This window comes from Lycorma delicatula, chromosome 1 (genome assembly GCF_047948215.1).
Source record: "Lycorma delicatula isolate Av1 chromosome 1, ASM4794821v1, whole genome shotgun sequence".
NCBI classification, from domain to species: domain Eukaryota; kingdom Metazoa; phylum Arthropoda; class Insecta; order Hemiptera; family Fulgoridae; genus Lycorma; species Lycorma delicatula.
In genome coordinates, this window is record NC_134455.1 from 327,553,121 (window position 1) to 327,580,703 (window position 27,583).

The window sequence follows — 27,583 nt, forward strand, 5'->3', positions numbered from 1 at the left end:
GAATTATAGAAAGCCTTGGTGGAAATAAAAAAATTGACTTCTATAACAAAAAAAAAAAAACTAAGATTATATAGTACAGGATCAAAGGAATTGTTAGAATAGGAGGAGAAAGGATATTTGAATTTAATGATACAGGTGAAGGTAGAGGATAACCTCCGTCCATTTGGCTCTTATGAACCAGGTAATAAAAGAGTGTAAACTAGGAATAAGGAGAAGACAAATTGGTAACTAGAGGGCATAACTTGCATATATGTAATCAGTGGCCTTTGCTAATTATATAGCTTTGCTGATTTGAACCCAAAGGATTCACAGATTGCAGTAACAGAATGTGCTTATACTTTTGTCAGTAAAGATTTAACATTAAGTTCACAGGAAAGTAAAATTACATACATGACAGAACAAGGTAATGAACACATTCAGAGGTGAAGAGCAAAATGGTATTGTTTGAAAAGAGATACCTGAGAAAATAGAGGAGAAAACAAGACAGGGTAAAGCTAGGAACGTCATAGTTCCAGCAGAATCCAAACTACAGCAGGAACAACTGAACAAGTTTTTAAGAGGAGGGTGTTGGAATAATTTGGCCGTGTTTAAAATGGGAAGGATAAAAGGCCAAGAATGATTGTGGGGATGATACCAGTGGGAAGAATTGAGCCAGATTGAATTTTAACACATTACATTACATACATAGATTACATTACATTACTCAATTGTTGAATAAGAGAGAAAAAAATTTGTAGGAATGAAGAATATATAGAATAGCATTCTATCTTCTATTGATTTAAAATTGTCATCTTTTATGTATAGAATAATCATCTACATTTCATATATATGATGGTGAATCAAATTTAAATGGTAATTTTGCTATTCTATGCAGCAAGCAGTTTCAAGTTGGATGGCAATGTGTCAGGGGGGTTAATATTCGATGTGTTAGAGAGGGCAACCTGTGTTGGTTAGCTCCTGTGCTCTGTTCTGTTGACAGTACAGCCATGAGTGAGCAAGAAGTTCCATCATCTGTTGTGCAATGTATAATCATGAAGTTTTTAATTAATGAAGGCATTAAATCCGTGCGTTTAATTTTAACTTCTTTAAAGGTTCTTCTTTAACTTCTCAAAAGGTTTGGGATGCTGCACTGCCCCATAACTGAGTATATACATGGGCTAGATAATTTAAGAGCAGGCGAAAAAGTGTAGAAAACAAAAGTCATGATTGACACCCAAGGTCAAGTCTCACAGCTGACAACATCAATGCTGTTCGAGAGCTTTAAAGTGTAATTAAAAAATATACATCATGCAAATTTGCAAGGTGCAATATTGAAGTGAGTATTTTACATGATTTTTATTTAATTTTAATGATGAATAACGTGCATTCAATAACAATCAACTTAACCTACAAATTTAAATTGTCAGTTCTCATTTGATTCTATGCAACTTATGAATATTGAACAGCTCTTTGAAAATAAAAATGTAAGTTCGTAAAATAAATTATAACATTTATAAAATAAAAAAAAAGTTACTTATAATAATTATAGTTTAAAGTATATTTAAAAAATTGAAATTATAATTTTTGTAGCTGATTAATTTTATAAAAAATTTTCTAAAATTGTTTTTAATTTAGAATTATCTAAAATTTGGTAAAATAGATGTTAAAATAAAAAATGAGAAAAATTTCTACTGAAATTTTAACTACTTTGCTTTTTTTACAGTGCTTTAATTTGTATATTGATTAATTAAGCATGATTATAGAACTTCAAAATTATTAAACAAAAAAAAAAAAAATTAGGAGGTACTTTTTTAGAATGATCTTAAGTGAAAATTATCAGTAATGTGGATGAAAATTTATCACACTAATTATTAATTTTACGACATTTTGATTTTTTAATTCAATTTTCATCAGTCATCTCAATATTTAGTGAAAATAAATATTAACCATATTACACATAATTAATCAATAAACCCATTAAAATAATACAACAATCACAAACTTATAATATTCATACTAATAGTCATATTAATGAAATTTCATTCACATTCCTGCTAATTTTAACTTAAATAAGTTACTTATATTTATGTGTTGTACATTTATTACAGAACAATGCCACGTCAGGACAATGTCAGTCGGGTCCGCTAGTATATGTATATATATTATTCAGATAATCTATTAGGTATCTGAATAAGAATTCTTGGATTTCAAGAATAATTATAATTTATTTTGCAGCACTTAATTTTGATTTACATGTGTATAATCTTGAAACAACAACAATTAAATTTTAATTTACACATTCTCTGTACTGACTGTATTTACTTAATATTTATGCATTACCTGTAGATGGTAGCTGCTTAGACTGCTGCACAGGCCAAGTTATTACAAGCTGGAGCTTTAGTACCATAGCATCACCATATGAGAAAGGACAGTGCATGCACTGGTTCACAGAAACAAAATCAGTGACAAAGAAATTATATGAGTGACAAAAGTGTACATAAGTAAGAAGTGTGAAAGTTTTTGTAAACCTTAAATGCTTTGAAAAAACACTCACCAAGGTAGGCCTAAATCAAGTGCCAAAACAGAAAGAATTTGACCATCATTCCAACGAAGTGCAAAGTGTTTGTTTATTGGTCATCAACTAAACACTCCTAAAGTCACTGCCCATAATGCTTTTTACAAGTGATTGAAACTTTGCGTTTATTAACTGCTGCTACTCCATGAAATTAAACCCAACGATAAACCACAGAGTTCAGTTTATAGTAACCATAACTGCCACAAATGGACAAAATTAATTATTCATTCGGTTAAATCTTTTTTTTCATCATTCTGTCTGTTTTGTTTTTTAATAAAGTTAAATTTCAGTATCCTGTATTCAATTTGTTGTTCTTAAGTAATTTACTTAAATTAAATTAAATTTACAGAATTAAATTTTCTACATTTCTAATTGAACAAAATACAACTTAATTAACTATTTAACAAAGTTTTCTTATGGTAGACCCAAAAATGTGTTATTTTTTACCCTCAATTTTTGTGTTTTGTGTCTGATATCTTTTAAACTAATGGAGGTACAGTTCTGGGACCCATTTAAAAAATTTTTTCAAGTCAAAAACCATAAGAAAAAACTAAATTCGCCCTTAATTTACCTTCCCAGAATTTTGGTAAGTCTTCATTTTCCCAGAGAAACTGAAATCTAGGCAAAACCTTTCGCCAGCAGTAACTCGCTATCGAAGCGTTGTGGGCCTATTTTTATATGAGTTTTTTTCCTATTTTTAGTTATAGAATCAGCTCCTGAGAGACTGCCGTGTAGTTTTGAATCAGCCTCTTTATATATATTGCATTAATTACACAGGGTGATTACAAATACACTTTTGATAGCTTATTAAAAATTTATTTTTTAAAAGTGAGATAATTACTTATATGATTATGAAGAAGAATCTTTTTTAAGTTTTTATTTATAAATGTTCAATGTGTGCACCATTTGTAACACGACAGATATCAACACAGTTGTCAAATTCATCCCAAACACATGCAAGCATGTGCTGGTCAACTTTAGCAACAACATTTGTGATGTATTGTTTTAAGTCATTGATATCAACAGGAAGGGGTGGTACAAAAACTTTGTCTTTTACATAACCCCATAAAAAGTAGTTGCAAAGTGTTAAGTCTGACTTAATGTTGGTGCCCAACTCTTAAACACCATGTTTTCCTCACTTCCACGGCCAGTCCATCATCTGGGAAGGTGTTCATCCAGATAATTCTTGACCTGTAAGTGCCAGTGAGGCAGAGCTTCATCCTGTACAAAAATGAAGTTGTCACTATTTTCCTCGAATGGCGTTAGCCATTCACTTATGTCCAGATAAATTACTTCGGTTACTGTCATTTTGTGAAAAAAGAATGCCTGTACACCCTTTCATGAAATACAGCCCAAAACACATTCACTTTAGGGGAATCGCATATATGTTGTAAACTTTCTCTTGGATTTTCTGTACCCCATATTCTTACATTATGTTTATTAACTTTTATACTTATGTGAAATGTACATTCATCCTTAAAATTAGGCGATGAAAAAAGTCATCTTCATTTACAACACATTTCTGCAACTCCACGCAAAAATGTCTACATAAGACTTTATCATTGATATTTAAACTTTTTATTAACTGTAATTTATAAGGCATCATTTCCAAATGTTTCTGTAGAATTTTCTACACAGTTGGTTGAGAAATTTGCAATTCTAAACTTGCTGATCTAGTCAATTTCCTGGGCTACATTGATACACATCACAAACACGATCAATTTGTTCTTCTGAAACAGGAGGTCTTCCAGCACTTTTATTTTAACACAGACACCCTTTGTTTTGAAACCGTTTATTCCACTCATAGGTGGGGGGGTACAAACATAATATTATGAAGGCAATATTTGTATATGCATGATGATTTATTTACTGTAGGTTCTGTCTTGTCAAAACAGAGCAGTCTCTTCTGGTTCATACAATTAACACATCAGCAATGTTTAAACTATTGTTTTGTATGGATGACTATGGTTTAATTCTGTTTTGTGATTTTTGTTATGGACAATATTTCAGCTGTAAAGTAGGAAATCAAGATAACAACTGGGCCCCTTATGTCTGCTGTTTGACCTGTGTGAAATGTCTGATAGTTTGGGCTAGGGGTAATCGGCACATGAGTTTTTCCATGTGAATGGTGTGGCGTGAACCACAAGAGTCGCTTATCAGACTGTTATTTCCTTATTACAAAGATAAAAAAAATAAGTAGTAAATCCAAACACATGTGCAGTACTCAAATTTACCATCTGCTATGAGGCCAGTTCCATGATGAGGACTTAACTGTACTGCATCCCACAACACATCTTTAGACAAAGAATCTGAATATGAGATAGCCAGTGAAGTTTGCAATGATTAGCAAGGTGATCTTAATTTTGAAGCAGATTCCTCCTCTCATGAACTTGTGATAACTCAAGCTGATTTAAAGACCTTGTTCAGGATTTCAGCTTGTGGGAGAAATAAGCCGAGGTTTTGAATAATTCAATAACAATAAAAAAAATGAAAAAATATCAGAAGTTAATGAAATAAAATTTTATGTACTTTTAATTTAAAAAAAAAAAATGTGTATATGTAATTTAATAGCGTACAAGGAAATCATGTGTCCACATCAGATTTTGCTTATTACTGTGTGGCTAAAAGTAATGGTAAAGTACAACTATTATGAGAAAAACCATTATTTATTCTTCTATTTGTTCTTCTCTTTGATTTTAGTGTCACTAACGTGAGACAATTTTTTCAATGATTTTTTTTTATGCATTGCCTCAAAAAATTTTTGAAAAGCCCTAATTTATATGGAGTAGCAGTACAAGAATCATTTTCTTGTTAACTAGTGGGAAATGTAGAATATTTTTCTGTCCAGACATAAGTGCCTCATGCTTTGGTCATTCCTTCCTGTTTTAATGATTTACCTCATCCCTGCTGTTTCAGTCACACAAAAGGCAATAAACCTTAGTGTAAAGATTAATAATAATAATAAAATCTAGCGTAGTTGCAAACCCATTAATAATGTAATAACTTTTAGATCGCAACATATAGCCCAGTGGTACTTAAACTGAATTATTTTCTAACAGGATTTTCATATGTTTTGCACTGTCATATGTTTCTTTCATTTTACTTACATAAGCTAATGGCACAGAAGGAAATTTGTAGATATCATGCAAAAGGGCAGTCTTTAAACTAATTTTCAAAAAATCAATGAACAGACTAATCTGTAAAGTTATGTTAGTGATGAAGTGCAACATGACACCACAAATATTGCTACAGCACACAAATGTTTTCTTCAGAATATAAATCTTAAAACTCTTCCCGACAATTACAAAGGAAACAAACATTTGTGTCAGTCACCTTGAATAAAAGGACATATGTAAGATTTTGATTTAAATATCCCAATCATTAGAGTATTCTAACTACATCCTGATAATGCTGCCACTGTAGTATGCAGCTACTTAATTGGCAAAACCTTACCAAACAAAGCTAACTGTTCTATTTGGGGAGGGGAACTTGCTCAGTAGCTGAGGTTAGCCCTGGAAGACAAGTTCAATAAACATTTTTCCCATAAAAATCCAATGTGTTTTATAGAAACAAAAATCTGTTATTTAATTTTTTATCCTATATTCTAGAACAATAAAGTGTTTTAATTGTACTTTTACCAATAAAAAATAAATAATGATGCTATTATGTTGAATAAAATAGAAGTGGTAATGGGTACATTTTGTTATTAAATTTGGCTTCCTTTATATTCAGCCATGTAGTACTCAAAGCCTATCCTGTTGGTGTTGTAAAGGGTATTCAATTACCTGAACCATGAATTGTTGGATAAAGCTGTGAAACATTGTGTTAATGTTCTAATTTAATAAAAGGAAAGCCCAGCCATTGTAGTTGGGAAATAAGTTCTTGAAGTATAATCATTCTGATAAAATTATTGTAATGTTATTAATGTGACCAGCAAGTATTCTTTAGAAATCTCCTCCCAGTTGATTTAACCTTTGGCAGTCAGATATTGTACACAAGACATAGTTTACAAAGTAGCTGTATTTTTTATGTCACTGTTAGAATTAAGTTTTTGTAATGGTTTGAAACTGTGACTCATGTTTGGAGTTTGATATTCATTATGATTTTTTTGTTGGAGTTTGGTATTCATTGGGTTGAATTCACACCTATAAAAGGTTTGAAAGTTACTAAAACGTAAAATTTTAAGGACAAACATGAGTTTTTTCTAGGTTATTTTCATTTTATTTTCTTCTAGGAAGGAAATTTCGGCAATGTTAATGGTGCTCAGTTTAAATGTGCAGCAGAAACCCCATCAAAAAGTTTAAGTAATCGATTAACTACAATAGAAGTGCAAGCTAGTATGCCTTATGAGAAGAATAAAAAAGTACTCCATGACCCTCAGAACACATCTGTAATACCAAAAGATGTAGTTGTGAGATTAACATCTTCAGAGTCTGATAATTTGAATCGGCCAAGCATGACTAGAGTTTTTGGTGCTGATAAACCTGCTGAGGGAGATTCTGGAATGTGAGTTTCATTTTTATCAGTTAGTACTACTGTTTCTGCAATGTGATAAAGTTATGTGAGCAGAAAATTTAACTTTTTCCCATTTTCTTTTGTATTTGTTAACCTCTGTTTTTTTTTTCTTTTCAGATATAGTCAACTCCCAATTATCTGCCATAATAGGTGGCACGGTTTCTGCTAATAATTTACAGTAGATGAGGAAAGTCAAACTTTTTAAATATATCTAAACTATTTATATTAATATAAAATTTAAAATAAAAATGAAGATAAAGCTCAGAAGAAAATTATTTTGAATACAAAAGTAACATTAATCTTAAAGGTTACTGATTATATTTAAGCCATTGATTTTTTTAAAACATTTCCTAATTAAACCCTGAAACAATGCTGAATACATGAAATATTTAATGAAAAATGTGTAAAAATTATGATAAGGTGAAAAAATTCCTTCACCTTTAAAGTCAAACAGTTCCTAAGTAAAGATATCTGTATTATTTGTTGTGATATTCTTTTTTCATCATTCTTAAAGGAAAAAGCTCTTTTCTACCTCTAGATAATAGAGTTGACTTAATACATTTTTATTACATATCTGTTTGAAAACGTTGTATGTGGTTTATTAGTTGAAATTCTACTGGAAGATTGATTAGACATAAAAAATGCATTGTTTTAAAATAAAGTCCATCAATAGGAACGTATTTAGGATAATAGGTTTCCAGATTCACTAAAAGTGAATATGAAACCGCAATGTTAAATTCAAATGGCTGATTCATTGACTGACCAGAACATAAAAACATATATATAGAACTGGTTAAAAAAAATGATGAGATATTTGTACAAATTTTGTAACTTGGGATGTTTGAAGTTGATGAAAATGATTATGAAATCAGGATTGTGAAATTCAAAATCGCAAATTCATTACAGCATTCTAAAATATAAAACTCATACAAGATTGTGAATCATGTTAAGTATTTTTTTGGAAATTAAGTTTTTAGAGGTTTTTATTAAAGTTTTAATAGTAGAATAATAACATTTAAACTGGCTGATTTAAAACTTATACAAAATGTGAATAAAATAAGAGTTATGATTGAATAAAATAGGTTAAATACATGAAATGTACATGTGAATACATGAAATAAGTTAAATACAGGAAAGGTTATCCAGAAAGTAGTTCTGAAGAGCTATTAAAAAATATCAAGAACATATTTGCATAAAATTTTTATTGCTCTTTGAAGTCCAAAACTTACCCTTATTTTTCTACATAGTGTGCACCATTGTCGAGGCATTTATCATAGTGAGGCTCCAGAATTGTATTTTCTGTCTGTTGCATCTTGCTTCCTTCATCATAGAATGATGCCACTTGCGATTAATAACTTAATTAACAACTTGTTTGATTTCATTGTTGTGGAACTGTTGACCAGCAAGGAGAATTTTAAAACAGGAACAGGTGTCATTTTGTGCAAGGAACAGGTTCCCAGTCAAAGGTCATGAGAAGATATTGTGTTGAGACATCAGTGTGCAAGATTATTGTTGTGGTCAATGCAACACCCTGGGTAAGCAGCCAAGTCACTTTTTCTGAGTAGCTCAAAGCAATTTTTTCAGTGTTCACAATAGACATCACTATTGGCTATGCAGTCTCAAGGCAAGAAACCGACAAACAGAACTCCTTTTTAGTGCACAAAACAAAACACTGTGAATATGATCTTCCAAGTGAAAAACATTGAATATACCCATTTCTGTATCGTGGAATTACACATAACATTTTCTCCAAAAATTTTGCAAATATGACTGTGAATTTCAACCAGTTCCTTGAATTTAAGAAGTGGATCACAGATTGAATTTCATATGTGGTGGGTGTATTTTTTTAAATTAATTTTTACACTTTTTAGTGTTATAAGCAACAATATAATGACAACTGAATAAGAATGTTATATTGATGACTGATTAAGAATGACGTCAGTCCCTTCCTAAGAGATCAGGCAACTCAGCATGCGTGCGTACAATTGCAATCATAGCACTGCAGCAACAATGTTTAGTAGTAAGACTTACTTTCTGGATGTCTGTCATATATTTTTAAATAATAAAACTTTTTTTAGTTCTATTATATAATTACAAGCAATTATGTCTATAAATTTTTTATCATAATTTTTTAAATCAGTATTCGTTTTTACTACAACTTCAGATGATGGACAGTTTAAACAATCCTGTCCATTGCAGCTTGAGCAAGCTGGAGTAAGTCCTGATCTCCTTGGGGAAGAGAACCGTTTTGTGTTGATTCTGGTCACCACACTATCCCCGCTTATGTTCCACCCCTGATAGGCTTCATGGATCATCTTTTGTTCCTCACACCTAGTACTAAGTCTTCTTCTTACTACTGTAACTGTTTATAAATATCTAATTAATTGAATCTGCATTAAAGTATTGTTATAGCTAACTTCTTAACTATGTACACTAACTTGAGAACCCTTTTCCATAAAGGTACATTTCATCTCAAGGTATTTCCCCAAAACTAATCACTAAACTATTCCTCTTTCACTGTTGATTTTAATAACTCTAATTTGCTATTTTTTTTAATTACTAAAATACATTGATCTAACTGTTAACTTCATACTCTAATACATCTAACTTGACCAACAAGCATCCAAGGAGGACTTCTAATTTGTTATTATCATGCTTTAAATATCCTCAGCATCTTTTAAACAATTTTTCACTTATTTGAGTATCTGATTACTGATAGAGTATCTGGAAGTCATCTGTTACAAGCCATTCTCTGCAAGTCTTGCAATTGACCTGCAGATTAAGAATGCTTTCCAGACCCTTGACTAATGGTATTGTTTGGTTAGCTGGCATTTCTCCCGCCACCACCCCATTCGGTCGCCCTAGAGCATAGACCAAATGTACCTTACCAAAAACGGCTACTGTACCTCAAAACAGATTTGCGACCTCGTTACCTTATGCTCCTAATGAGCTCCTATCTTGCGTGAGCGGTTAAGCTGGGTCCCGTACAGCACCCGCCTATGTGTCCCTAACGCTCACTTGTCACATTAAAACTAAATCGGGGAGGCGCACCCCTTGTTACAATTTAAAACTATAAAAGTTGCAAGTTAAAAGACGGCAATTTAAGCCGTCACGCCTCGGTCGCTGTTTGCCAGCTAGTGCCTGTCCACCATTTAAAGCGCTTGGAGCTTATTACTGGCTGATGGCAGCCATTAATTCTAGGAAGGCTTCCCACCGACACGCCACAGGAATCAATAAATCCCAATTAATTTAACAATCTAACGATGACGGTTGAACATTGCAACCTCATCGAGGAACTCCCACACGGTCCGACAATGCGGCTCACGCCACATTGACTCGCCGTTTATGAGCGGCCAGTTTTCCCCCTGACCTCTAAGTTCCAGGGTGGCCCGGTCTCTGGCCCCCCCAAGAGCAGGGCAGTTGAACATTAGATGTTCGTTCGACTGGACCTCCCCGCAGACACACAACTCATCAGCCGCTAGGCGAAACCTGAACAGATATTGCATCAAATTCACGTGGTTGGTGAGCACTTGGGCACCCGCCGCCCTTAAAAATGAACTTGAGGCATACCATCCCCCCAGATCCTGTATAAATCTATACAGAGATCTTCCCTTAGTCGTGGTGTGCCATTCATGCTGCCATGCCTTCATCGCGAGGCCCCAAAGCCTCTTCCGCAGGCGGGAAATGGGCAACTGTTCGAAATTTAGACCCGGTGCATTGTGATAGCCGTTCCGTTCCGGTTCTAGCCCGGTCCGAAACCGCATCCCAAATACCTCGGTTTCCCGACCTCTTCGCAACTTCCACATGGCTGCTCGAACTTTCACCACTAAATCGATTGGGAGAGCCTTTCCCAATACGGTAGTAGCCTCATAGGAGGTTGTTTTAAAAACACCAGTGCATACAATTAAGGCTCTGCGCTGGGCACTCCTTAAATTTAGAAGCAGTGTTCTATTTCTGTCCAACCTATGCGCCCAAACTGGCGCCGTGTATGCGATCATACTCTTGAAGACACCTCGGTACACCAAGTACATTTGGCAACCAGACAGCCCGTAGTCTTTCCGAGCAATCCTTCTAAGTTTGTGCATCACAGAGACAGCGTCCGCCGCAACTTGTTTGATGTGGTTGCTAAAAAGCAACTTATCATCAAACAAAACACCTAGGTACTTATGAACCCTTACTCGGCTGATTACACAGCCTTTATACTTAATGTGGGGGTTTCGACTGCATGATAATTTGTCTGCGCCCTTTAGAAGCATAAACTTCTTCTTAGACACAGAAATCATTAAATTTTGCATGTCCATCCAGCCTTCGGCGGTTGACAAGGCCGCCTGCGCTCTGCTTTCCAGCTGTGGTTGTGAATTTCCACGAACTAAAAGGAGACAGTCATCGGCGAAAGCCTGGGCCGTGACTCCTTCTGGGAATGTCAACCCCAGAAATCCGTCGAACACCAGGTTCCACAGCAGGGGACCGAGAAAGGAACCCTGCGGGCTTCCCCTGGTGACAGATTTTTCCACAACTAGGTGCGCATCTTTAAACAGAGCTGTACGGTTAGACAAGTAGTCTCATACCACGGCCTGTATGGCTTCGGGAACATCGCGGCGTTCCAAAGCATAGAAGACAGAACTCCAACACAAGGAAGGAAATGCTGCCTCTATATCAATAAAAATAGCCAAAACATATTTGCAGTCGGCGCTTTCCACCTCGGTAAGAGCATTTAAGATGCAATCCTCGATGCCAACCCCTTTCATGAAGCCATATTGGCCTCGATTTATAATACAGCTCATATCGATGCCTTCTTTGAGCCGTTTCACAACCAGCCTTTCTAGCAACTTGCTGAGAACCGGCAAGAGGCTGATGGGTCGATAACTGCCGACCTCACCAGGATCCTTTCCAGGTTTCAGGAGTACCCTTACCAAAGCAACCTTCCAGCAAGCCCGAAAGCAGCCCCAGCTTGGGCATCCCGTGAACAGTTTGCCAAGTGGCTCTCTTATGACAGGCAATAAATGATGGAAAATATCCGGGTCAAGTTGGTCAATCCCCGGTGCCTTCTTTAGTGCCATTCGAGAAACCACTCGGTCTATATCTTCGGGTTCCACGGTCCGAACGCCAGGGAATGGTGTTTCACCCGCCCTAACGCCGATTTCCGCTTCACCCTCCGGAGCATCTGCAAACAGAGTATCCAGGAACGCCCGGTAAGTCGCCACAGATGTTAAAGTGTGGTCACGACCACTTAACCCGCACCGAACACTGGACAACACGTGCAATGGCTTCGGTCGGTAACAAGTCTTCGCGAGCTGCCAGGGATCGCGTTGCAACTCACGCATGGAGTCCTTCCAAAACTTGAGTTTGGCTTCCTTGATGGCGTGAACATATGTATTACGGGCACGCCGGTAGATCCAAGACGCTCAGCGTGCACGTGGTTAACGATAATCCCCGTTGGGGGGCAACGATGGTACCTTATTCGCGCGGACCTCACTCTTGCGCGCAGCACGCTTAGGTCAGAGGACCACCATTTCTTGCCGGGCCTCCGTCTGCCTTCCACAGACGACCCCGGAAAATGGGGTCATGACGGCTCCAGACACGCTCAGATCAGCGGACTGGCTGCTTGTGACGGGTCCCTCCATTGGCCTAGGCCGCCGTAGGACCTCGTCGCAGCCAGTCTTGATGGCCCGGCCGATTAGCTCCGCCATCAATTCCACCTCCTCCCTAGACTCCATGCTCCACTGCAATCCCTGCAATGCAGCATCGCATACCCGCCTCAGCCTGTGTCGATCCAGGCCCCTTAGGTTGTAGCGACCTGGATTTGGTGCCTTTGGACCGCCTCCGTAAGCAATTTCATAGGTTATAAGCCTGTGATCGCTCACACTGGCCTCGGGCCAGACAGTCCAACTACCTATCCTTCGAAGCAAGTCACCCGTCACCAAAGTGACGTCTATGTAACTTTTCCCCAGTTCGCTGGAGAAAGTTGGTGGCTGCTCCGCATCATTAATCAGGTAGAGGTTCCTGGCATCTGCGAACTGTTCGAGACCAGCGCCTCTGGGGTCTGTGAGTGGTGAACCCCAGGCGATAGACTTGGCGTTAGCATCCAGGGCAACCAGCACTCTGGTGCCCGGGAGACTGTCCAGAATCCCGCCCAACTTCGCCAACAAGTCATCGATACTCCATCCAAGCTGGAAGTATCCCGACACGAGTACAACATCGAGCTTACCCCTCGTGATTCGCACGACAGTGAATTGCTCATCAGACCACTGGGGCATCCAGAATACACCCAAATCGTCAGAGACAACCGCAGAGAGCGACCGTCCCCCACGAGAATGAATAACCTTCACCCCGTGGAAGCCGACCATCCTATCCGTGACTGCGTACGGCTCCTGGACCAAGAGGACCTCAAGGTTGTACTCCTCAAGGAGCCTCATGGCCTCGCTCGTGGCTGCCTGGGAATGATGCAGATTAATCTGCCCCAGGCGTAAGCGTTCAAAGTGAAAGATGTCCCCATTGACTAATGGTATATTCAGCTTTGCAGTAAGCACGGTCCAAAGTGACTACAATCCAGACACTCTGGAACCTAATAAACCAAAACTATCCATCCCTAAGGCACCATGTAAGATTCTGAGTTCTTTATTGATTAGGAGAAAACTACTCTGCTGATCTTGGGAAAATACCTTTTGCATAATTCCAATCAGAAGTTTCAAAATCTTCCAACTTATACTTCATACTTACACTCTATGTAGAGACACTACAGATCAGTATTTGTGCATTGATAAGTTTCACCACACTTTTTCTGCATCCACAAAATTTTAATCTTAATAAATTATCTGAATTTTAAATTTTTTTTTTTTTTAATCAAGAAGTTCCCTAATTGTTTGCCTTCATAATTGCATAAAAATATTCTTATGATTTAAAGAGGCCAATCAGGTTTTTAAATGCTTATTATATTTGGACCTTGTATCAAAATGATATAATCTGTGTGTTGACTACCTTCAACTGACAGTTTGTGAGATTGAGTAGCCCGACTCTTTTTTCATATCTTTTCCATATTTAGAATATCTCTTATGGCCAACTTGAAGTAATTTTGCAGCTGGGCAGTTTACTGAAATGATATTTGATACTAATGAATTACTTTAGTTACATATGAATTCTGAAAAGTTAATCTTACACATATAGTACTAACTGGTAATTTACCCCATTAAGCACAAAGCTATTTGGAATTTCAAAAAAAAGATAAATGATTGATTGCAGAGGATAGGGCAAATGAAACACAATAAATGATTATGTAGATCCATTAAGTTGAATGTATTACATACTATCATTTTCCTGATTCTTAGATTAAGAAAAAATTTCAGCATATAAATCCAGATAGAAAATGCTTTTTACATTTTTTTTCTTGGGATTGACATAATTTTCTTATATGTGTAAGAAAAATTAACATGCTGGAAGTTATAGATATATTGGCAGACTGCAATTTTGTGATACTATGACAGTTTTAGAGTGGTGTAACTGGCAACTCTAAACCTTTTGCTAATCTGCATCTTCTAGATTGGCCAGATGTATTATTTCAGTTAAAAAAATGAATACCATATTTTTTTCTAAAAGTTTTATGGTAATGGTCAGTTTCACCCATTGACTACCATGACCTGTTGACAGTCTGTATCACAACAAGTTTTTTTTTCTTAATCATACTGTTATCAGTTGCCCTTAAGATCTTCTGAAAAAATAAAATAAAATGTAAATTTTATGCTTGTTTTTTCAATAAAAGCAATCATGTCCATCACCTAAAACATGGTAAATACATTTGTTATTGGATTTATTCTGAAAAGAGAAAATAAAATGTAAATTCCATGCTTGGGTCTGTTTTTTCAATAAAAACATTCATGTTCATCATGTAAAATGTGGTAAATATGTTTATTACTGAATTTATTCAATTATTTTTTTATTAATTGTAGTAGTTAGCAACAAAATACTTCAGCACAAAGATAATTTTAAAAATTTTAAATTAAGAAAAAGTCTAATAATGGGAAAAGATTAGATTGTTTAATCAGGTAATAATATTAATAATGATATGAGGGCAGTCCAGAAAGTAACTTAAATTTGTGCCTAGCATGGGAGTTGGGTGGGGATAGAGCCACCACCTGGGCGTCAAAACATTTTTACACTCAGTACGCATCAAGCTGTTGTAGCGTGTGGACTGTGATTTTTCTACTTTGTTGTGAATTATTGAAAAGTGTGCTTCAATAGAAAATCCCACGAGTTGTGAGGTGCATTCAGTGATTAGGTTTTTACTGGCAAAAACCCTCAAACCATTTGAAATTCATCGGCAGCCTTGTAAGGTATATGGAGATGGAATAATGAGTGAAGGTAGATTGAGGCAGTGGTGCATTCAATATAAAAGTGGCCATATAAATGTTCATGATGAGGACTGCAGTGGTCAGCCTAGCCTTGTGACTGATGAACTGACAATAAAAATCAACAATAAAATTCTTGAAAATTGCCACATTACGATTACGGAACTCTTACTTCATTTTTCCCAAATTTCATGAAGTTTACTGCATGAAATTGTATCGGGGAAACTGGTTATCACAAGTTTTGTGCAAGATGGGTGCCAAAAATCTAAGGCAGTCGATTTCTACAGAGAAGAAATTGAAAAGCTTGTGCATTGTTATGATCAATCAATCAATCTAAATAGCAACTATGTAGAAAAATAGTTTAAGATTGTCCCTTTCAAATGTCTATAATGAAATTTTCTTATTTTTATTTAAAAATGTAAGTTACTTTCTGGACAGCCCTCGTAATAGTAGTAGTAATAATAATAATGAGTTAGGAAAGAAAAAGAATAATTCTCATGTACAATACACACATAACATAAATCCAGCCTGTAGTTTTAACCCATTGAATTATCTACTCTCACTTTTAGAGAATTTATTATGTTGTTTATAAACAACTAGATAAATGACAAGTAAGGATACAAAGTACATTAGTTTAAAGTCTGACTATTTCTAAAAGTTACAGGTATCACCTTTTCTCACGTAATCTATTTACTCAGTAGGTAATTGAAAGTGTGTTGAATTAAATTCAGTGTAGCCCTGGTGTTCATACACAAACAATAATAAGCACACAAAGATCAAATGCCTTTATTTAAATATTCCATTTTCACAGAGTGAAGCTATTTATTGTGAAAATAGATGAAATAAAGAGACAAAAGAGATCTCCTCTTGTGATTTCCTTCTTCATATAATATTTTTTATACATATTCATCTGTATATATATATGATCTGCACTGCCAAAATCACGTAGACGCAAATGACTATTTAAATTTCCATTATTTGCAAATTTGTTATGACTGAACTCTTGACAGGCTTCTTTTATTTCAATGACATCATCTTATTAATCCATTCCATTTCTTCTTAGTACATTAAACTGAGGGAACTGATTTACTGATCTTCAGTCTGGCAGCGAGTTTAGTATGACATGTGAATGAGAGCATGAGTTTATGTTATGAAAATTTTTATATCGGCTGGATATAAAAATTTTATATATTACGAAAAAAATTTTTATATTTTACGAAAAGGATTGCCTCCTTAAAAAGTGTTATCCTATTAAGTTCATATTTGGGTATCTGTTTATTTATCTTTTCTTTGTTTTCTATATTTTTGCATGTAACTCGGAAGTTTTATTGTAAGCTATCAAACTATGTTTTACGAGGTAACATATAAATCTTAGTTTGTCTTTTCAAATCATCTGCTATGAATAAAATAAGGCAGTTGAATGAAATGCCCATTCTTCAATTTAGCAGTATTATTTGCTTTTCTCAATATTTTCTTTTTACTTCTATAATTGACTTATATTTTTAATGTTTATTATAATGTTCTTATATCTATTTTTAATTTGTTAGATATTTACATACACTGTTGGTTGTGAGAAAGTGATAACTTTTTTGGTTGGAACTTTTTTTTGAAATTTGTTTCTTTAATACTTTTATTGTTATTTATTTATGATTTATCTAAAACAAATTATTTTCCTCTTGTTATGTAGGATGAATATAGTCGTTACAGATATAAATGGTGCACCACTGACTGCTGTGCCATCTGATAATGTAATTTTTACTTCGTCGCCTCAGTGTGATGTCATGAAAAGTAATGTTAGTTCAGTACCAGTGGAAGAACCTGATTCATCCGAATGGTAAAATTTAATTTAATAATTTTTAGATTCTATTGCCTTAAAATGATATTAATTATTTATCAACCCTCAAAAACCCGAGTATGTTGTTAATAAAAAAAAGTTATTTTATGTTGCATGAAAAGTAGCATTTTTATCATTTTATTTTTTTGAGAGAACATGTTTATTTCTTTTATTATTCCTTTATTTCTAGAACATAATGATTGTCATTGTATAAAGAAAAGTCTTAGCTGTAACTTTATTGATTTACTAATTTAGTAAAATTAAAGTAAAATTTTCAGGTCATTCCATGTCAGGTGGACCAGGGTTCCCCAGTTGATCATCTCCAAACTTCAAATTTTGCATGCACATTTTCTGTGGTTTTAAATGTCATTTTACCAAATTGTAGCTCTATATCTGGTATTGCTGATTTTTGTGATCTCTTGAAAAAAGGGTACTACTGGTAGTTTGTGCATACATGGAAAAATTTCTAACTTTGACTTATAATTTTGTAGGCAATAATAAAGCTGTAGGTTTGAGTTTAATATTTTCGGTTAAAATTTTATGCTGAATTCAATATGTTATTCACAAGTTTTTTTTAACTCTTGGTTTTGAGATATAGCAGCTAAAATTCAGCTAAATGTTGTTGCAACATTTTGTAAGTCAAAAGTTTGAGCTTATATAATCCTTTTCTAGTGCTTTAATCGGAATGAAACTTAGTAACCTGAAAAAGGGGAAAATTATGTGCAACATCCTAAAGTTTCAAAGTGACTGGAGACTTATGTAAGGAGATATTCATCATCAGATTTGGTCAAAAATGTTTTAGCTCGATTTTTATCTGCCTTTGAAAGCTTATAACTCAGGTATACCTTCTTAGATTTTGTTAGTTTCATAAACAAAAGAAACTTAGAAAGAGCAACTTTTAAACTACAAAATCTATGCACTTTGTTCCGTAATGTTTTTAGATTAAATGAATACTCTCTAGTAGAAAGTAATTTTTTATTAAGTAATATCATCCATTCGTTTTGCTACCTGTTAATACAAAGTTATTAACTGTATTAGCTGCACCTTGCCTCCTATTGAATGCAGAGAAGACAGTTTCAACTAATTATATCTGTTACAGTAAGCACAATTTATAAAAATATTTATTACACATGCATAAAAATACTAAAAATCATAAACAAAATGAAATATAGTCATAGTAGTAATAACAGAGTGCAATAAAATATTACAATATTATAGAACACAGTAGCTTCAGAATAAAATAAAAATATCTAAAGTAGTCAGACATTTTTTGGCACAATACTTTTAATTCCACTTCAGCTTAAATTGTTTCTCAATCATAGTCGATGTATTCTGGATTCATATATTGTCATCCTGATGATGTCGATGGCACTTCAAGAGTAGCAAAGATGTGCTATTCTGGAATCTAGCAAGTGTCCTTCCTAGGAGGCCAATGATAAGAACAAGCTGCGTCGTGAGGGTGCATAAAGCTAATCAGGGCATCATGTCCTTCAAAAGATATACCAATCCACTAAGTATTGTCATACATGCTAGCCACATATTAGCCTGTTTGCGAGCTGGTAATTGATATGCCTTGAGTAGGATTATCAGTTTCATAAACATCAGCTTCAAATACTGAAATATCATTTAAAACTCTACAACTTGGATTTTAGCTTTGCTAACTGGCTTAAAGTGGTGGTTCATAACTGTTTCACCAATTGTGTGACCACTACCAAACCAGCTTTCCTGTTCAGGTCGGACTCTCAACTTCTTCTCTTGGAATAAAAAAGAACCTGATTCCTGGTATATTTTCTTTACAAAATACAAATAAATCTCTTGGTGTCAATATCTGATTTTCTATGGATCACTAAAGACTGGCACATACTGCTAATTGTTTTGTATTACCTCCAATTACATCACAAGGTGATTTTTCATGGCTAGTATCAAAAAAGTTCCGTTCTCCTTTTATTCAAAAATCTTCTACAAGGTGGCACAAACTGATAAAAGTTTTTAAATTTTTGTATTGAGCAGTTGAACCATCACTGAAGTAGTGTATGTGATTTACTTCAGTCACAGTTTTCAAGTATTTGATCAGTTCAGTCAAAAATATATGAACAGCAATGGTATTATGGTGCAGACAATCGCTGACGATGCAAATGCTAAGATTCTGAAGCTTGTTTTTATTGTAATAAACCGTGAGTGGATGCAGTGTAGCATGGCTGTATTCCCAGTGGAATACCTGTATAGAATCTTGCACAATAAACAAACAGTTCTCAGCAAACTCCATCAGGGTAATGATATGATTGTCATTTAAATTTTTCTTCAGTTGTTTTAATATGAACTTTGATGTTTTGAAACAAAATGGTGGCTAGTCAGGCAAAAAACCTTTAAGGAAAGCTCTTAAATAAAATTTTCCATAGTTGCCTGTTGTATCTCCAATGTGTCTGTCTGTATGAATCCACTGCTTATATTAGTTCTTCCAAGTCATAATCTTTAAGCTTATCTAATAAATAGGACTCTAATTCAGTTTTTCCAGGACGCTGTTCACAATGTTATAGCATGCAATCCTTAGATTCTAAGCTGCAGACAGTTTTCTCAATTGATACCTTGTAGTCATCCTTGATGGATATTGAAGCTATTATGAGCTTAATATTTTGATGAATGGTACAAACGCAAACTGAATGTATGCCAGCTGCACTAACTGTAATGCACCATTTTGGCCTAAGTTCACAAAATTTTGAGAAGACAGTTTCACAGCCATATTATGTGCAGTAAACTATGAACTTCTCTTTTAAATTAGACATTTCTGCATGTGGACTTTTTCACTATTGATCCTAACTGAAAACAAAATCTTTCTTTTCTGGACAGATTCGGGAAAATTCATCATCTTCAAAAAATTTGAGTACCCGTTGTCTAATATCATCCTACAGTTTTTTCCTACTTTTTTCTGGTGTCTCCAAAATACCAATTTCAGATTTGAGCTTCCTGTCCTGCTTCACCATTCGCATTTAAACATGGAATCATCAGCTGTTTTATCAATAATCCAGTTACTGGGTGCCAAAGTCAAAATATGAACTTGTTGTGGGCGAGCTGAGATCAAAAGTTTGGCTTTGAGCTCCTCACATCAGGTTATCCAGATCATTACATACTTGACACTGCTTACTCTTTAATGTTTGCAGTACATCAGTAACACTCAACCCCGACGGGGAGTCTTATTCTTTAAGACTTTGGGGGTTGGCGTCCCCACGGGCCTAGCCTCCGCAGCTGTCCTTCCCACTATACAATGAGCTGCGGAACACTTTACATTATACACATATACTACACCAAGAACACTACATAAATTACAACATACACACATACATAACAACAACCTACACTGATATTTCTTACATTTACACTCGGTGGTGTTGCGACATCTTACGAAACGCAACCGTAACCCAAGGTGGGAACAAATCGTGCCGATGGGTGAATGGCTCTACGTAGTGAGTCTCGAACGATGTCCTCTGGGCACCAGGGCGAACCCAATTGTATTTACCTCTAGCTCCAGTACGCGTGCGCTCTGCTGGAGTGGTCCATTTTTCGCCGGTACTCGTGGGACCAAAATTTCAGTTCCAACAATAAACACAATGATGGTTGGTGGTCCATCTGAAAAAAACACCAAATACAGTCTTGTGAAGAGACCTCGGTCAGCTTTGTCTGACGAGAATAAAAGTCCTACTGAAGAGAACCACAACTCGTTAGAATCGAAATATAAAAATTTTAGATTCGTTGTTCTCAGAAATAGTCAGGAAGGTGGCTCCCTTCAAAAGGTTTCACCTTTCTTAATTAACAAAACCATAACAGGTGCAAGTGGCTCACCGAAGAATATCAGGAAATTACACGACGGATCGATTCTGGTTGAAACATTCAACGATGAACAGAGTCGATCTATCTTACGTCTCCGTAATATGGGTGATATAAATATAAGTGCAGAATGCCACAAAACGTTAAATACGAGCCGGGGTGTAATTTTTTGTAGAGACCTTTTAGATATAGATATCTCGGAAATAGTTGATGAGCTTTGCCACCAAGACGTTGTTGAAGTGAAACATATAATGAAACGGCAAAAAGGAACAGAAGAATCGACACCGTCTCTTATATTAACATTCAATCTCCCTGTTCCACCAGAAAAGATTAAAGTGGGTTACCCCTCGGTTCGGGTACGACCATTCATACCCAACCCACGGCGATGTTTCAGATGCCAAGGTTTTGTTCACACTACAACATCTTGCACGAAAACTGAGATCTGTGCTCAATGTGGTACAGAAGGTCACAACGACACTAACTGCGAAGAAAGTGAAAAATGTGCAAACTGCAGTGGTCCACATACAGCCCACTCCCGAGATTGCCCAACTTTTAAAGAAGAAAAGGCAATTCTCAAAATCTGTACGGAACAAAAACTATCTTTTCCGGCTGCACGTAGGGAATATAAAAAGATAAACAATTCACGGAACCTGGTTAAACCAGACGTATCTTTTGCCACCGCTACATCTAATAAAATTCCTACAAATGTTACAACTAATTTTTATATAATTTTCGAAATTTAATTTTTTTACACTTATGAACATTATTCAGTGGAATGTTAGAGGTATTCGGTCCCGCATTGAAGATATTAGGGTACTAGCGCACACACATGATCCACTAATCATGTGTTTCTAAGAGACTCACCTTCTACAACATGATCCAATTACACTCAGAGGATACTTCTGTGAGAGACGCGACTGCCTAGTAGACAGTAGGGAGAGTGGTGGACTAGCGATTTTCATGAAGAATGGGGTGTCAGCTACAAGAATTCAACTAACCACTGTCATTCCTGCTATTGCAGTAAAGGTCTCTATTCCCTTCAAATTGCATATCTGCAATCTGTATCTCTCACCGAACACTGAGTTCAGTGCTTTAGATGTCTCAAATCTCCTCACGCAAATACCATCTCCATCGTTAATAGTAGGAGACTTCAATGCCCATCATTTTTCCTGGGGCTCAACCTTCTGCTCCACTCGAGGAAATATGATAAACAGATTGAGACAAGACTTTGACCTTTGCCTACTGAATAATGGATCACACACATTTATGTCCTTATCAACTGGTACTGTATCTAAGCTTGATCTCTCCATATGCTCACCGAATGTGCTCCCTCATTTTAATTGGTCTGTTTGTGATGACTTTCACGGCAGTGATCATAGACCAATTATTATTGGTTTCGGTGTAGACTGCGAGATTAAAAGAAGGCCACGGAGATGGATTGTTGAGAAGGCAGATTGGAACGGATACCATAAAGCATTCCAATCTCAGTATGACGATGGAGCGAACATCCTCGACCAATATTCTTCTTTTACGTCCATGATACTTGAGAATGCCAACAGATATATCCCACAAACATCGGGTAATCCTAGACATACTTTCGTTCCATGGTGGAACGATAATTGCAAATATGCTATTAGGAATCGACGGCAGGCACTACGCAAATTTAATCGTAGGCCTACAACAGAACATCTAAATTTATACCGCAGGGCTAGAGCGGTGTGCCGTCGAGTATTCTTGGACGCTAAGAGGAATTCATGGAAGAAATACGTGAGCACTATCTCACGCACTACTCCCACGTCTACTGTATGGAAGAAAATTCGTGCAATTTTCGGTTCACCGAAACAATCTATTCTCGGTCTTATTGATGAAGGAGAACTCCTTTCATCATCCTCGGAAGTGGCAAATAGTCTAGCAAAATCTTTCCGCTCGGTGTCTCTCACCTCATCATATAATAACGATTTTCAACGTTACAAGATACAAATAGAAATGTTATCGTTAAACATTGGTGATTCGGTTGGTGAATTAAACACTCCATTCGTATTTAAAGAATTGTTACATGCACTTAAAAACTCACGGGACACTTCCCCTGGACCAGACAACATTCGCCTTTCCATGCTTTCACACCTTCCTAATTCGGCACTACAACAACTTTTGAATATTTTCAACGGTTTATTCTCCGAACAAGTCTTCCCACCCGGCTGGTCAGAAGCATTTATTATACCAGTACTAAAACCTGGTAAAGACCAAATGAACCCCTCAAGCTACCGCCCTATTTTATTGACAAGCGTTTTGTGTAAAATAATGGAGAGAATGGTAAACCGCAGACTTACATGGTACTTGGAGAAACATGGCTTTCTATCTCCAGAACAATGTGGTTTTCGACAAGGACGATCTTCTATTGACCATTTAGTGTCACTAGAAAATGCTATACAAAACGCTTTCCTAAATCGGCAGCACCTCGTCGCTATCTTCTTCGATATAAAAAAGGCGTATGACATAGCCTGGCGACGTGGTATTCTTAACACTCTCAAAGAATGGGGAATCAAGAGCAATATGCTTGCTTTTATCCGGGGATTCTTAAATCACCGAACGGCTCGTGTTCGTGTGGATGATTTGCTCTCACATAGTGTCATCTTGGAGAATGGAGTGCCCCAAGGTAGTGTATTAAATGCCACCTTATTTTCTGTAGCCATAAACGATATTACCAAATGTGTGCACGCTCCTGTCTCATGCTCTCTATTTGCTGACGACTTTGCTATCTACATTGCAAGCCGTTCAGCACCTACAGCAGAGAGACTACTGCAGAACACTATATCACACCTTGACGCTTGGTCCAGGATTACTGGTTTCACATTTTCATCCGAAAAAACAAAATGTGTAGTTTTTTCTCGGCTACGAAACCATTCTATTCCGCAAATATTTCTGAACAGAGACACTATTACTATCTCTACTTACGTCAAGTTTTTAGGTTTATTTTTTGATAGCCGTCTTACTTGGGTCAAACATTTAAAAGAATTGAAAACAAAATGTTCCAAAGTTCTAGATATGATGCGAGTCCTTACTAACACCAACTGGAGAGCCGATAGATCATGTATGATACGTTTTTACTATTCCTTTGTTCGCTCCCGTTTAGATTATGGTTGTGTCGCCTACTCTTCAGCTCGTCAAACCATGCTTAAAATGCTGGATAGTGTACATCATGCTTTCCTTCGGCTTGCCACAGGCACGTTTAGATCAAGTCCTGTCGCAAGCTTACTTGTAAACTGTGGTGAACCATCACTTTAGGATAGACGAGACTAGATCTTATTATCTTATTTTGCTCGTCTCAGAGGACAGCCAAAAATACCTGGTTCTTGACTCGGTCTTTAGAAATCCTAATCTAGGAAAGTATGAGGACCATCCACGTCGTACTGCACCTGTAGGTGTCCATACCTTGCGTCTGCTGCAGCATATAAATGTTGACACACCGTCATTCTTTCCTATGTACCCTTGCTCATATCCTCCATGGAGAATAAATCTCATAAATTTTATTTTTGACCTGACTACATACAATAAACAATCAACACCATCTATTGTCTTTCAACAAATGTTTCAGTGTGTTCTCTCCAAGATGAAACCAGACGCGGTTGTATACACTGATGGATCGAAACAAAACGATACAGTTGGGTGTGCATTTGCTGTCAATGAAAGAACTTATATGTTTGGTCTACCCGGTATTACGAGTGTGTTTACCGCTGAACTATACGCTATAAATAAGGCTCTAAACATCATTAACCCTAAATATAGAAAAATTCTTATTTGCAGTGACTCGTGTAGTGCTCTCCAAGCCTTAAAAAACTTTTATTCCAAACATCCTATCATCATTGAAATTTACAACGCAATCGCCGAGTTGAATAATCACAACACAGAATTAAGTTTTTGCTGGGTCCCTAGCCACGTAGGGATTCCAGGTAATGATCTTGCAGATTCCGCTGCCAAAGAAGCATGTAGCCAGCCTCCTTTCACCACCCGAGTTGCTACTTCTGATTTCATTAACTATGTAAAACAATTATTAAGAACAAGGTGGCAAGGTGATTGGACGGCTACCGTTGATAATAAACTCCGTCAGATTAAAGATTCTGTGTTATCATGGTACTCCTCATACAGAAATCCCCGGCGTGAGGAAGTAGTTCTCTGTCGATTGCGGATAGGACACACGAGTACCTGTTTACAAGAGGACAACCAGCTCTATGCGCACAATGCAACTGCGGCGTGACTGTGCGCCACATACTCGTGGACTGCATATGTTATGCGGCATTGCGTCGTAAATTTAAACTACCCAGAAACATCCGTGGTATCTTGTGTAACGATAAAGAGGTTTTAAACCGGATGTTTCTGTTTTTGTGTAGTATAGGGTTAATACAAAAAATGTTATCCGAGAATGGGCCTTTTACACCCATTCCGAATTTTGCTTACTGTGATATTAGTTTTAAGTTTTAATTACCTTTACTTTTATTTTTATTTATTTATTTATTTTCCGGGCGATGATAATGACCGCACGTTTTTCGCATTAAAAAAAAAAAAGTAACACTCAAACCAGCAGCAGCTGCTGCTGTTGTAGCAATAGCATCTTTTGCCCTTCTTACCTTCTGGTTCAGGTAGCCTTTTGAATTTTGTTTGCTGACATATTTAAGCTTCTAAGGAGAAATTCCAAATGGTGATAGTGAGGCATCCATTCTTCCAGCAGCATCCAACATTTCCTCGTCACTAGATTCTGATTCTGGTTGATCATCCTTTGACTTAATCTCTCTTTAGCCAATTCTTGCCTATGTAGTGGGGATAACTTTTGACCTAGCTTGAGTCATAATTTGTTAAAGCTTTTAATCGGTCAACAGAATGAATATCAATAGGTCGATCACAATCCTTTTCTGGCTTTGTGTGATTTTTCCAAATGGATACAGCAGTCCTTCTGTAGGAATTCAAACTTCATTAGCAAAACAACTTTATGATAGAAAAATATGTCAGCATCTTCATTAAAGCTAATTCCAGATCACTGCTGTAAAAGTTCTTTGTCCATTGTTGATAGTTCTATCATCATAGGCAACAAAAAAGCTTTTCCATAATTAAACGTTAAAGACTTGTGGCATTCAGACCCATCAGCCTCGCCAAAATGGGAGGGGCCAAGAACTTCACTCATTTTACAAAAATTTAAAACACAGTTGTAGATAACAATAAATGTCACAACTGATTATAAAAGTTATTCGCTAATAACTATGCTAATTCACAAAACATTGATGCTTATATACCCTTTCTTCAAAATAAAGAACATTCTGGAATTTTCTCGAAGAAATGGGATCTTCCAGAAATTTCTAGAATGTTTTGGAGAATGGAGTTTTCCAGAATATTCCTGAACTTTCTATAATGTTCTGTAGAATGGAGTTTTTCACAACGTTCTAAAAATGTCTAGAACATTTCAGAAAATGGATTTTTTCAGATCAGCTTGTTAGTCCAAAATTTTCTGGCACACTGCAAATTTTTTTCAAGATATTGAAAATTTTAGAACATTTAAAAAAAAATTTAATAATATTCTGAAGCATTGAATGTTTTTCCATCTTTAATTGTTTTAATTAACTAGAAATGTCCACATATTAACAATCTGTCACAAAAAATTTTAGAAAAGCTTTTTTGACTGTTATAATATACGGGTCAAAAAAGAAAATGCAAGGATTATGTTGTTTGACAGCTGCCCTTCCCACCTATTATAAAACTAACAAAATCTGAGAAGGTGTACCTGAGGTAAAAGTGTATACCTGTAAAAGTTTAGAAAAAAAAAATCATGAGAAAAATCTTTTGACCAAATTTGCTGATGGATTTCTCCTGAAACTCCAGGTTCTACCCGTAATTATTCTATTTTTCAAATTACAAAGTCTCATTCCGATTAAAGAATTAGATAAGGAAATACATAAGCTCAAACTTTGACTTCCAAAGTGTTGTGACAAATTTTTGGCTGAATTTCAGCTGCTATATCTCAAAACTAATTTCCAAAAGAAACTTATGACTAACATATTTATATATAGCATAAAAAGTTAACTAACAGTACTGAAATTTGAATCTGTATCCTTATTATTAATGTCAAAATTATTAGTCAGATAACAATTTTTATGTATCCACAAACTATAAGTAAGTACCCCTTTTTCAAGAGGCCACAAAAAACAACCACTGTAGATAAAAAGCTGGAATTTGATAAAATGGCATTTGAGACCGTGGGGAATCTCCACCAAAAATTTGATGATATTTTGAGATAGTTTACTGGGGATGACTTTTAAAACTGGACCACTTGATGTGAAATAACTCATTCCTCAGTTCCTTTACCTAATGATGGTAAGATGAGTGTTCAGAATTTGTAATGTTATTTGTTATATCAGCGTGGTTTGGCAATTTATCCTGAGAAAAAAATTATATAAAAAGTTCTAGGTTGTTAGATTTAATACCAATAAGTATTTTGAACATTTTGCTTTTATTGTGTTTGTAAGAGAA

The 27,583-nt window shown here is 35.8% G+C and overlaps 1 protein-coding gene across 6 annotated transcripts in view; it reads left to right on the top strand.

Moving 5' to 3' along the window:
• The window catches only part of LOC142334236 (uncharacterized), a 74,793-nt gene that overhangs the window by 8,577 nt on the left and 38,633 nt on the right, over positions 1-27,583 (top strand). For all 6 annotated transcript variants that reach the window (XR_012758806.1, XR_012758805.1, XR_012758807.1 and 3 more), the window contains exons 3-4: positions 6,789-7,060; positions 17,099-17,245. Coding sequence is in view for 2 of the 6 variants with exons in the window: in XM_075382097.1 (XP_075238212.1) it covers positions 6,789-7,060; positions 17,099-17,245 (419 nt within the window). In the remaining 4 variants the exon portion in view is untranslated. The remainder of the gene's footprint in view (positions 1-6,788; positions 7,061-17,098; positions 17,246-27,583) is intronic.